Source organism: Pongo abelii, chromosome 10, assembly GCF_028885655.2.
Source record: "Pongo abelii isolate AG06213 chromosome 10, NHGRI_mPonAbe1-v2.0_pri, whole genome shotgun sequence".
Taxonomy (NCBI): Eukaryota; Metazoa; Chordata; class Mammalia; order Primates; family Hominidae; genus Pongo; species Pongo abelii.
This window is the reverse complement of record NC_071995.2, coordinates 50,824,369-50,838,204: the sequence shown is the minus strand read 5'-3', so window position 1 is coordinate 50,838,204 and position 13,836 is coordinate 50,824,369. Positions and strand designations below refer to the sequence as shown.

At 42.8% G+C, this 13,836-nt stretch overlaps 1 protein-coding gene across 2 annotated transcripts in view; it reads right to left on the bottom strand.

The window, feature by feature from the left end:
* Positions 1-13,836, bottom strand: part of EIF4B (eukaryotic translation initiation factor 4B) — a 38,926-nt gene that overhangs the window by 5,303 nt on the left and 19,787 nt on the right. The window contains exons 7-10 of one of the 2 annotated variants that reach the window (XM_024256789.3): positions 11,777-11,914; positions 11,510-11,683; positions 5,682-5,910; positions 5,003-5,100 (exon numbers count right to left, since the gene is read on the bottom strand). In XM_024256789.3, the coding sequence (XP_024112557.1) occupies positions 5,003-5,100; positions 5,682-5,910; positions 11,510-11,683; positions 11,777-11,914 (639 nt within the window). Of the gene's footprint in view, positions 1-4,987; positions 5,101-5,681; positions 5,911-11,509; positions 11,684-11,776; positions 11,915-13,836 lie in introns of both variants that reach the window. The other variant, XM_024256788.3, reaches the window with a different exon arrangement.

Sequence of the window (13,836 nt, the reverse complement as noted above, 5' to 3'; positions counted from 1 at the left end):
ACAAAAAATAGACAAATTAGCTGGATGCGGCATGTGCCTGCAGTCCCAGCTACTAGAAATGATGAGGTGAGCTGTGATCATGTCGCTGTACTCCAGCCTGGCTGACAGAGTGAGACCCCATCTCAAAAAAACAACCTACACATGTGTTTTTTTAAAAATGCAGTTAAGTGTCTTCTCAAAACAAGGAGCCTCCATTGGGAGGCTGAGGCAGGATTGCTTGAGGCCAGGAGTTTGAGACCAGCCTGGGGAGTGTAGTGAGACCCCATCTCTAAAAAACAAATTTTTTAAATTTAGCCAGGCATGGTTGCGTGCACCCGTCGTAACAGCTACTTGGGATATTGGGGCAAGAGGATTGCTTGAGGCCAGGAGTTTGAGGCTGCAGTGAGCTATGATCACACCACTGCACTCCAACCTGGGTGAGAATGAGACCCTGTCTTAAAAATAAAAAACTAGGCCGGGCACGGTGGCTCACGCCCGTAATCCCAGCACTTTGGGATGTCAGGGCGGGTAGATTACGAGGTCAAGAGATGGAGACAATCCTGGCAAACATGGTGAAACCCCATCTTTACTAAAAATACAAAAATTTAGCCAGGCCTGGTGGCAGACTCCTGTAATCCCAGCTACTTGGGAGGCTGGGGCAGGAGAATCACTTGAACCTGGGAGGCGGAGGTTGCAGTGGGCTGAGATCACGCCATTGCACTCCAGCCTGGGCAGAAAGAGCGAAACTCCATCTCAAAATAAATAAATAAAATAAAAAAATAAAAAAAATAGAAGGCCAGACATGGTGGCTCACGTATGTAATCCCAGCACTTTGGGAGGCCGAGACGGGTGGATCATGAGGTCAGGAGTTTGAGACCAGCCTGTCCAAATCTGTGTCTGTATTAAAAACACAAAAATTAGTCAGGCGTGGTGGCGCTCACCTGTAATCCCATCTACTCAGGAGGCTGAGGCAGGAGAATTGCTTGAACCAGGGAGTTGGAGGTTGCAGTGAGCCAAAACCGTGCCACTGCACTCCAGCCTGGTAACAGAGCGAGACTCCATCTCAATAAATAAATAAATAAATAAATAAATAAATAAATAAATAAATAAAAGAAATGCAAGTACAAATCAATTTAGAGGTGGAAGGAAAGACCTTAAAAAATATCACAGTGGCTGGCCCTTGGAATCCCAGCACTTTATGAGGCCAAGACCAGCCCGGGCAACATAGGGAAACCATCTCTACAAAATTTTAGCTGGGTGTAGGCGGGGCGCGGTGGCTGACGCCTGTAATCCCAGTACTTTGGGAGGCCGAGTTGGGTGGATCATGAGGTCAGGAGATCGAGACCATCCTGGCTAACACAGTTAAACCCCGTCTCTACTAAAAATACAAAAAATTAGCTGGGTGTGGTGGCAGGCACCTGTAGTCCCAGCTACTCGGGAGGCTGAGGCAGGAGAATGGCATGAACCCTTGAGGCAGAACTTGCAGTGAGCCGAGATCATGCCACTGCACTCCAGCCTGGGCGACAGAGCGAGACTCCATCTCCACAGAAATACAAACTACCATCAGAGAATACTACAAACACCTCTACGCAAATAAACTAGAAAATCTAGAAGAAATGGATAAATTCCTCGACACATACACTCTGCCAAGACTAAACCAGGAAGAAGTTGAATCTCTGAATAGACCAATAACAGGATCTGAAATTGTGGCAATAATCAATAGCTTACCAACCAAAAAGAGTTCAGGACCAGATGTATTCACAGCCAAATTCTACCAGAGGTACAAGGAGGAACTGGTACCATTCCTTCCGAAACTATTCCAATCGATAGAAAAAAAGGGAATCCTCCCTAACTCATTTTATGAGGCCAGCATCATTCTGATACCAAAGCCGGGCAGAGACACAACCGAAAAAGAGAATTTTAGACCAATATCCTTGATGAACATTGATGCAAAAATCCTCAATAAAATACTGGCAAACCAAATCCAGCAGCATATCAAAAAGCTTATCCACCATGATCAAGTGGGCTTCATCTCTGGGATGCAAGGCTGGTTCAATATAAGCAAATCAATAAATGTAATCCAGCATATAAACAGAACCAAAGACAAAAACCACATGATTATCTCAATAGATGCAGAAAAGGCCTTTGACAAAATTCAACAACCCTTCATGCTAAAAACTCTCAATAAATTAGGTATTGATGGGACGTATCTCAAAATAATAAGAGCTATCTATGACAAACCCACAGCCAATATCATACTGAATGGGCAAAAACTGGAAGCATTCCCTTTGAAAACTGGCACAAGACAGGGATGCCCTCTCCACCACTCCTATTCAACAGTGTTGGAAGTTCTGGCCAGGGCAATTAGGCAGGAGAAGGAAATAAAGGGTATTCATTAGGAAAAGAGGAAATCAAATTGTCCCTGTTTGCAGATGACATGATTGTATATCTACAAAACCCATTGTCTCAGCCCAAAATCTCCTTAAGCTGATAAGCAACTTCAGCAAAGTCTCAGGATACAAAATCAATGTACAAAAATCACAAGCATTCTTATACACCAACAGACAAACAGAGAGCCAAATCATGAGTGAACTCCCATTCACAATTGCTTCAAAGAGAATAAAATACTTAGGAACCCAACTTACAAGGGACGTGAAGGACCTCTTCAAGGAGAACTATAAACCACTGCTCAAGGAAATAAAAGAGGATACAAACAAACGGAAGAACATTCCATGCTCATGGATAGGAAGAATCAATATCGTGAAAAGGGCCATACTGCCTAAGGTAATTTATAGAATCAATGCCATCCCCATCAAGCTACCAATGACTTTCTTCACAGAATTGGAAAAAACTACTTTAAAGTTCATATGGAACCAAAAAAGAGCCCGCATCGCCAAGTCAATCCTAAGCCAAAAGAACAAAGCTGGAGGCATCACGCTACCTGACTTCAAACTATACTACAAGGCTACAGTAACCAAAACAGCATGGTACTGGTACCAAAACAGAGATATAGATCAATGGAACAGAACAGAGCCCTCAGAAATAACGCCGCATATCTACAACTATCTCATCTTTGACAAACCTGAGAAAAACAAGCAATGGGGAAAGGATTCCCTATTTAATAAATGGTGCTGGGAAAACTGGCTAGCCATATGTAGAAAGCTGAAACTGGATCACTTCCTTACACCTTATACAAAAATTAATTCAAGATGGATTAAAGAAACGTTAGACCTAAAACCATAAAAACCCTAGAAGAAAACCTAGGCATTACCATTCAGGACATAGGCATGGGCAAGGACTTCATGTCTAAAACACCAAAAGCAATGGCAACAAAAGCCAAAATTGACAAATGGGATCTAATTAAACTCAAGAGCTTCTGCACAGCAAAAGAAACTACCATCAGAGTGAACCAGACAACCTACAAAATGGGAGAAAATTTTCACAACCTACTCATCTGACAAAAGGCTAATATCCAGAATCTACAATGAACTCAAACAAATTTACAAGAAAAAAACAAACAACCCCATCAAAAAGTGGGCCAAGGATATGAACAGACACTTCTCAAAAGAAGACATTTATGCAGCCAAAAGATACATGAAAAAATGCTCATCATCACTGGCCATCAGAGAAATGCAAATCAAAACCACAATGAGATACCATCTCACACCAGTTAGAATGGCGATCATTAAAAAGTCAGGAAACAACAGGTGCTGGAGAGGATGTGGAGAAAGAGGAACACTTTTACACTGTTGGTGGGACTGTAAACTAGTTCAACCATCGTAGAAGTCAGTGTGGTGATTCCTCAGGGATCTAGAACTAGAAATACCATTTGACCCAGCCATCCCATTACTGAGTATATACCCAAAGGACTATAAATCATGCTGCTATAAAGACACATGCATGCGTATGTTTATTGAGGCACTATTCACAATAGCAAAGACTTGGAACCAACCCAAATGTCCAACAATGACAGACTGGATTAAGAAAATGTGGCACATATACACCACGGAATACTATGCAGCCATAAAAAATGATGAGTTCATGTCCTTTGTAGGGACATGGATGAAATTGGAAATCATCATTCTCAGTAAACTATCGCAAGGACAAAAAACCAAACACCGCATGTTCTCACTCATAGATGGGAACTGAACAATGAGAACACATGGACACAGGAAGGGGAACATCACACTCTGGGGACTATTGTGGGGTGGGGGGGAGGGGGGAGTGATAGCATTAGGAGATATACCTAATGCTAAATGGCGAGTTAATTGGTGCAGCACACCAGCATGGCACATGTATACATATGTAACTAACCTGCATATTGTGCACATGTATCCTAAAACTAAAGTATAATAATAATAATAATAATAATAATAATAATAATAATAAAAATAAAAAAATTTAGCTGGGTGTAGTGCATGCCTACAGTTCCAGCTACTAGGGAGGCTGAGGGAGGTGAGGCTGCAGTAAGCCATCATCATGCCACTGCACTCCAGCCTGTGTGACAGAGTAAGACCCTGTCTCAAAACAAAACAAAACAAAAAACACATCATGGTAAGGGAAGGGAGATATTACAATTGAACCATTTAGGTTTCCAAAACACTAAAAGTGCTTGATCAACCAGTAATAACACTGTTTGAGAACACTGCTCTGGTGATGATAACATCAAAAAAGCCTGGTCTTGGGACAGCTCACATGAAACTCCAAGCCTTTGACTGTTCTGAATAAACAAAATTCTAAGATGTCAAAACATAAAATGAAAATATCCAAAAAAAAAAAAAGAGACAAACCTAACAGTCAAGTATCCACTTCAGTGGTAGATTATTAAGCAGATCATCTAGGTCTACTCTGGTACCCATTCCTCAGATTCTTTGGAGCAGAAGATAGACACTCCAATCGGCCCATGCAACCCAAATAAAGAGTTCATGACTGAATTTAAATACTGCAAAGTCTCTGCATAATTTGGTTATGGATAGTTTATGGAAAACGGCAATAACACGATACCCACCCTGGTCTGACTTACTTCTGCCAGATGTGGTGGAGGTCCCAGTCTGCGATGACTCACTTCCTGTCCTTGACCGTTCCCGTTCCTGAGTTTCTTCACTTCGCCAGCTTGGGTGTCTGTACGAGAGAGTCACAAAACACACATTATGCCTGGCTCAATGAAGGCCACCTTAGACCCATGCTGACCCCTCAAGAACCATCACTTACTTCATGTATAGGTGTATATGCATATAAATTTGTCTTTCCCTCAAACTATTTGAAAGCTACATACGTTAAGACACACTTTGGCCCTAAATACTTCAGCAAGAATCAACCAATACGGTTAAGAACAGTATCCTACATAATCTACAATACCGCCCTTCTTTACTAATTAACATAGTTCTACAAGCCACTCATTACCAGGCCTAGTTTTTCAGGGCAATTACTTATAATAGGAGGTCTCTAGCCTTTTAGATACAATACCAGCTTTTAATAGTAAACACTTTTGTAACGGACAGGGAAGAAGTCTTCATTGTGTAAAACTGTCCCTAACTCTGCATACTGCCTAACACCCCTGGGCCACAGCCCACTAAATGCCCGTCAGTGACAACCACTGATGTAATAATAACACAAATTTCCCAAATGCCCCTGGGGATGTAATGCCCCCATTACGAACCACCGGATTCCTAGATGGGATATCCATCAAGAAGACAACACACCTCTCCCGAGGCCGTCGTTCTAGTTTTGGCTCATCCAGCTGACGCTGCAACTTCTCTTGTTCCTTCTGTAGCCGTTCTTCTACTTCTCTTTCTCTAGCAGCTGTGTCAACGGGCTTTGCCCCTCCAAAGATAGAAGCAGCTCGAGTGGACTGGGAGGTACTAGCAGAGGAATCATCTTCCTTAGGAGTACTCCGAGGCTTTAGATTCAGTTTGGGTCTTTGCGGGGGACCTAAGTTAAATGAAACTTTAAGTAATAGTTTTCCAAATCACCAGAAGCTGATGGCTGAAAGCCAGATTTCTCAGCTATAACTCCTATGAAATGCTACATGAGATTCAAGTTAGTGGCCTAACCAATCCACAGAAGGCAAATAGGAGATCATTAGAAAACAGATAGCTTAGGCTGGGCATGGTGGCTCACACCTGTAATCCCAGCACTCTGGGAGGCCGAGGTGGGTGGATCACAAGGCCAAGAGATTGAGACTATCCTGGCCAACATGGTGAAACTCCATCTCTACTAAAAATAAAAAATCAGCTGAGCGTGGTGGCGCGCACCTACCTATAGTCCCAGCTACTCAGGAGGCTGAGGCAGGAGAATTGCTTGAACCTGGGAGGCAGAGGTTGCAGTGAGCCAAGATCGAGCCACTGCACTCCAACCTGGTGACAGAGCAAGGCTCCGTCTCAAAAATAAAAAAGAAGAAATTAAAAAAAAAAAAAAGAAAATACGTAGCTCAGGCTGGGTGTGGTGGCTCACGCCTGTAATCCCGACACTTTGGGAGGCCGAGGCGGGTGGATCACCTGGGGTTGGGAGTTCAAGACCAACCCGACCAACATGGAGAAACCCCGTCTCTACTAAAAATAAAAAATTAGCCGGGCATGGTGGCGCATGCCTGTAATCCCAGCTACTCGGGAGACTGAGGCAGGAGAATCGCTTGAACCTAGGAGGCGGAGGTTGTGGTGAGCCAAGATTGCACCACTGCACTCCAGCCCTCCAGGCTGGAAAACAAAAGCAAAACTCTGCCTAAAATAAATAAATAAATGAAAATAAAAATAAAAATAAAAATAGGTGGCATAAATAACCAAGTTCTGGCCGGGCACGATGGCTCACGCCTGTAATCCCAGCAATTTGGGAGGCTGAGGCGGGCGGATCACCCGAGGTCGGGAGTTCGAGACCAGCCTGACCAATATGGAGAAACCCCGTCTCTACTAAAAATACAAAATTAGCCGGGAGTGGTGGCACATGCCTGTAGTCCCAGCTACTCGGGAGGCTGAGGCAGGAGAATTGCTTGAACCCACCAGGGAGGCAGAGGTTGCAGTGAGCCGAGATCACACCATTGCACTCCAGACTGGGCAACAAGTGCCAAACTCCATCTCAAAAAAAAAAACCAAGTTCAATTACTCTTCTACCACATCCATGATGTAGTACAAGACCACAGGAAAGACTAAAAATGGTAAACATTTAAGTGATAAATTAATAATCTATCAAGATTTCTTTCATATGGGAAGAAATTTTTGACCATCATTAAACTACTGGATGAAAGTATCTTGCTCCGAAATCTGCGTGTTAAGAACTAATACAATATGATAGGGAAGATTCTAATTATTTTTTTTGAGACAGTCTCGCTCTGTCACCCAGGCTGGAGTGCAGTGGTGTGATCTCAACTCACTGCAACCTCTGCCTCCCTGATTTTCCTGCCTCAGCCTCCTGAGTAGCTGGGAGTATAGGCACGTGGCACCATGCCCAGCTAATTTTTGTATTTTTAGTAGAGATGGGGTTTCACCATGTTGGCCAGGCTGGTCTTGAACTCCTGACCTCAAGTGATCCGCTTGGCTCGGTTTCCCAAAGTGCTGTTACAGGTGTGAGCCACTGCGCCCAGCCAGGAAGACTCTAGATCTTATACCCTTGTCTCTATGTATAATGTAAATTTGGCAGGTGTTTCATGGGGCAAAGCGTGTAACACTGAACAGATAAACTCTTAAGGCAGTCTGATTTCTTCCTCGATTCAAGTTGTCAGAACACTTTCAAGAGAAACCTAAGTGTTTCAAGGAAGTTAAATTTCTAAAAATGATTGTTTGCCCTAAATATTTTGGATATACAAAAGATACAGAGAATATAAAGAAAGCCTATGCATACAATCACCTGGCTTACGTAATGTAACCTTAACAAAGAGGTAAAACCTTCTGATGACATGACCAGCTGCACTCTGTCCTCTAAATAACCACTAGATGGTGACTTCATCATGCCCACACTTGACTTTTACTACATATGCACATAGTACCTGTAGATAGAGGGTACTGTTTAACAAGATCTAAATTTTCTATGAGGGCTTTAAGCCGACAGTTTATATATGTTCCTAAACATATTTTAAATCTGTATTATAGCCCCGTCACTTTTATAAGATAAAACGGGGGCTCAGAAAAAGTAGCTCATTTAAGATATTAATAAAAGAACACACAGCCGGGCACAGTGGCTCACGCCTGTAATCCCAGCACTTTGGTAGGCTGCGGGCAAGTGGATCACTTGAACTTGGAAGTTTAAAACCAGCCTGGGCAATGTGGAGAATTTTATAGAGAACCCCATCTCTATAAAAAATACCAAAATTAGCCAGGCATATGTTATGCACCTATAGTCCCAGCTACTGGGGAGGATGAGGAAGGAGGATCACTTGAGCTCAGAAGGCTGAGGCTACAGTTAACCATGATTATGTCACTGCAATTTTAGCCTGGGCGACAGAGTGAGATCCTGTCTCAAGAAGAAAAAAAAAAAGTGAAGGCTGGGCAAACAGTGAAGGCCCATATATGTCAAAGGTATAGAGAAAGGGCTATCTTCCAGGCAATGGGGAAACTAGAAAGGTCTAAACAGGAGAATAAGGTAATTAGATCTTATGCCAGAAAGACAACTGACAACTGGGGCCGATGTGAAGAACGGAGCAAGGAAGGGAACTCTGTTAGGAGGCAATGGCCAGTAACGTGGGTGCAGCAATGAGGCCTCAACAAAGGTAGCAGCAGCAACTGGAGACAAGAGAGCAGATCTTAGAGGGAATGGGGAGTAAGAGCAAGAAGAGAAAAAAAAATCAGGTGTGCAGCTCTTGGTGGGGAGGTAAGGGACAGTGTGAGAGAGGAAAAGGTCAGAAGTCAAGGAGAACATGAGGCCCACATCTGAGCTTCCACTTTTCTAACTTGTAATTTTACCTATACCACACAGAAGTCTCAGAATTAAACAATACCTGTACAAGCACTCAGCTCATTGATGGAACAGAGTAAATGGTTAATAAATGTTAGCTATTATTTTTAGTCTTCTTGCTTGAGGAAATCGCTTTTAAGAATGTAGTTTTTTGGCTGGGTGCGGTGGCCCACGCCTGTAATCCCAGCACTTTGGGAGGCCGAGGCGGGCGGATCACGAGGTCAAGAGATCCAGACCATCCTGGCCAACATGGTGAAACCCCGTCTCTACTAAAAATACAAAAATTAGCCAGGCGTGGTGGCAAGCCCAGCTACTCGGGAAGCTGAAGCAGGAGAATCACTTGAACCCGGGAGGCATAGGTTGCAGTGAGCTGAGATCACGCCATTGCACTCTAGCCTGGGCAACTACAGAGAGAGACTCCGTCTCAAAAAAAAAAAAAAATATATATGTATATATAATTTTTTAAAACCTATTTCCTATTTTATTATTTTTATATATATATTTTAAAACCTATTTCCTATTTTATTGTTTTTTATATATATATAATTTTTTAAAACCCATTTCCTATTTTATTATTTTTTAGATGGGGTCTCACTATGTTGCCCAAGCTGAAATGAGACCTTGGCTCACTGCAGCCTTGACCTCCCAGGCTCAAGCGACCCTCCCACCTCAGCCTCCTAAGACACTGGGACTACAGGCACATGCTACTACGCTCAGCTAACTTTTATATTTTTTGCAGAGATGGGGTCTCACTATGTTGCCAGAGCTTGTCTTGAACTCCTGGGCTCAAGTGATCCTCCTGCCTTGGCCTCTCAAAGTGCTGGAATCACAAATGTAAGCCACCATGGCTGGCCTACTTTTTTGTTTTTTGTTTTTTTAAACAAACATTGAATTATTATTATTATTATTTTGAGGAAGGAGTAAAGACTTCACCATTTTCTGAGGGAGAAGGAAGGACTTCACTGCAAAAGAATTGCCATATGGCTCTGATGAATTCTGTCATCTCACTGTGTTTTATTAGTTGTCCAGATCGATTTTCCTTTCTTGGGGAATCACAGGAGATGATGGATATAAAGCCACTGGTACAAAGTTTAGGACTAACACAAAAAGATGTTAAAGATAGGAAAAATTCAGCTGGATACGGTGGCTCATGCCTGTAACCCCAACACTTTGGGAGGCCAAGGCAGGCGGATCACGAGGTCAAGAGATTGAGACCATCCTGGCCAACATGGTGAAACGCCGTCTCTACTAAAAATACAAAAATTAGCTGGGCATGGTGGCGTGCGCCTGTAGTCCTAGCTACTTGGGAGGCTGAGGCAAGAGAATTGCTTGAACCTAGGAGGCAGAGGTTGCAGTGAGCTGAGATCATGCCACTGCACTCCAGCCTGGCAACAAACAGAGCAAGACTCCATCTCAAAAAAAATAAATAAATAAAAATAAAAAAATGAAAAAAGGATAGAAAAAATTCTGGGCCAGATACCATAACCTTTTATATGACATCACTGAAGTTAGAACACAAATGGTGGCCATTTATTAGTATTTTCTAACAGGTTAGATTTGTAATACAGTTTACATTTTATATCTTATAGTATTAGGGGCATAATTTTAGAATAGGTGCACCAAAATCTCACCTTTATAATTAATGAACATCAATTATTGTGGTATAATGGTACTGAAAGCAATGCTTTTTTTTTTTTTTTTTTTTTTTTGAGACAGTCTCACTGTCGCCCAGGCTGGAGTGCAGTGGTGCGATCTCAGCTCTCACTGCAACCTCTGCCTCCGGGCTCAAGAAATTCTCCTGCCTCAGCCTCCTGAGTAGCTGGGATGATAGGTATGTGCCACTACGGCCACCCAATTTTTGTATTTTTAGTACAGATGGGGTTTCACCATGTTGGCCAGGCTGGTCTCGAACTCTTGACCTCAAATGATCTGCCCACCTTGGCCTCCCAAAGTGCTGAGATTACAGGTGTGAGCCACTGCACCTGGCCTTAATGCTTAGTTTTTAACCCCACAGTACCAATTATGGGCTACAGGACTATGTTTAATCTGAATTTCATTTCCCTCACTTGAAAAATGGAGCTAAAACCATCTGTTTTAAGTGTAATTTACTGAGATCACAACATAACAGTATCTGGCAATTTTTTTTTCCATTTCTACTGTTTATTCAATAAATTTTAACTGAAAAATCTATCTGTGAAGGCATATGAGATGAAAACAATTCGACTGCTGTGTTTCCACTGATGTCATCCTTAGCCAATGCTTTTTTTTTTTTTTTTTTGAGACGGGGAGTCTCACTGTCGTCACCCAGGCTGGAGTGCAGTGGCGCCATCTCCACTCACGGCAAGCTCCGCCTCCCAGGTTCCCACCATTCTCCTGTCTCAGCCTCCCTAGTACCTGGGACTACAGGCGCCTGCCACCACGCCTGGTAGAGACGGGGTTTCACCATTAGCCAGGATGGTCTCGATCTCCTGACCTCGTGATCTGCCCACGCCTGGCCAGCCAATGCTCTTTCTACTATGCTTTGCTGCTTCCTGTACAATGTGCAAATTATATTTGTGCCCAACTCAGTACTCTGTAACACAATCACAAATTTTCCATAGTTTTCCCAGTTTCTGCTCCATGAAGTAAGTAAAAAGAAAACCATTACCTCTATCATCACGCCTATAATCATCCCGAGAGTAATCATCTCTGGAGCTCCACGACCGATCATCCCGTCTGTCATATCGGTCTTCATAGCGGTCCCCGCCTCCTCTGTAGTCATCATCCCTGCGATACCCACTGCCAAATGCTCTTCTGCCACTGCCTATCCGGGAATCATAGCCTGTAAATATATCCCAAATTATAATCATCACAGCAGAGGGGGAAAAAAAAGGCAAAGTTACTGAAAGAGCAATTCAACATGTTTTACAATTACCTCTATCATAGTCTCTGCTGCCTCGGTCATCATAGCGATCCCGGCCACCATATCGATCCATATCCCGGCGTGGGCCATCCCGATACCCATCCCGATACCCATCCCGATACCGGTCTGAATCATAACGATCTCGATACTCTAGAGGAAAGAGACAAGTAACACCATCCCCTTTTCTCTGACACCATTAATAGGAACACGGTAAGCTAACAGACCAATTTGGAAGAATTTGTTTATTTAAATTTTCTATCTGATGTCTTCAAAAAGTTTCCCTGGTGAAATAAATGTTGCTCAGCTAATAATTTGGGAAGGGTGGGTTGGAAATAAAAAAATCCCTAAATATTCCATAATGAATTTCCAGAAGGAGAAAAGGTTTACATGCAAAAACAAAAAAAAACAAAGCACAAGACACTAAAACAATACAGCTGGAATCTTCCATGTTTGATCCCAAAGACCACTTATTTTTTAATTAAAAAAATTTTTTTAGCCAGTCACAGTGGCTCACGCCTGTAATCCCAGCAGCACTTTGGGAGCCTGAGGCGGGCAGATCACGAGGTCAAGAGATCGAGACCATCCTGGCCAATGTGGTGAAACCCCGTCTCTATTAAGAATACAAAAATTAGCTGGGCCTGGTGACGCACACCTGTAGTCCCAGCTACTTGGGAGGCTGAGACAAGAGAATGGTGTGAACCTAGGAGGTGGAGGTTGCGCTGAGATCATGCCCCTGTACTCCAGCCTGGCGAGAGAGTGAGACTATGTCTCAAAAAAAAAAAAAAAAAAAAAAAAAAAAAATTTTTTTTTTTTTTTTTGAGAGACAGTCTCTCTATGCTGCCCAGGCTGGTCTTGGACTCCTGGGTTTGAACAATCCTCCAGCCTTGGTCTCCCAAAGTGCTGGGATTATAGGCCTAAGCCATAACACCCAGCCTCAAAGATCACTTTAAGAGGCAAACAAAATGAGAAACAATATATGCAACATATGACTAACAGGACATAATTTTCTATTGAATTTTAGGAGCTTAAATCAATTTCTGCACTGCTGATCATAATTTTAAACGGTACAAATACACTTTGGGAGGCTGAGGTTGGTGGATTGCTTGAGCTCAGGGGTTTGAGACCAGCCTGGGCAACATGGTGAAACCACAACTCTATCAAAAATACAAAAAATTAGCCGGGCATGGGGGTGCAGGCCTGTTGTCCCAGCTACTTGGGAGGATGAGGTGGAAGGATCACTTGAGCCAGGGAGGCAGAGGTTGCATTGATCCAAGATTGTGCCAAGGCACTCCAGCCTGGGCGACACAGTGAGACTTCCTCTCAAAATAAATAAATGAATCAATAAATTAGTATAAATACTGAAAGTTGTATTAGAACTATGCATGAAAAGATTTGAAGTCATGTATACCCTTCTTGACCAACAATTTAATTTCTTGAAATTCACCGAGGAAATAATTGGATGTGTGATAAAGATACACGTACAAAGACATTCATTGCAATGTTACATTATAAACTATATTTTACACACACATGTGCATTTCAGTATCAGAGGACCCTAAATACTAGAAATCTGTATAAAGAAATGTAGTAGCTCAGATAGCAAACTGTGGGTAGCGTTATGTTGTTTGTAAAAGGGATAGCTGCTATTTAGCTCCAGCTGACTGTTGCTAGGATCTTCCAATTTTCTGAGAGAAGCTGGCAACCCAGATTTTAATGTTAAGAAAAAAAATCTGAATTTCTAAATATAAATTAACTAACTAAAACAACCTACACGTTTTAAGGGCTGATAATTTATGTATGGGGGACAAACAGGGATCTTTTTCTTTTTTTTAGAGACAGAGTCTCACTCTGTCACCCAAGCTGGAGTGCAGTGGCACTATCACGGGCTCACTGCAACCTCTGCCTCCCGGGTCCAAGCGATTCTCCTGCCTCAGCCTCCCCAGTAGCTGAGGTTACAGGTGTCCGGCTAATTTTTTTTTGTATTTTTAGTAGGGACAGGGTTTCACCGTGTTAGCCAGGATGGTCTCAATCTCCTGACCTCATTATCCGCCCGCCTCTGCCTCCCAAAGCTG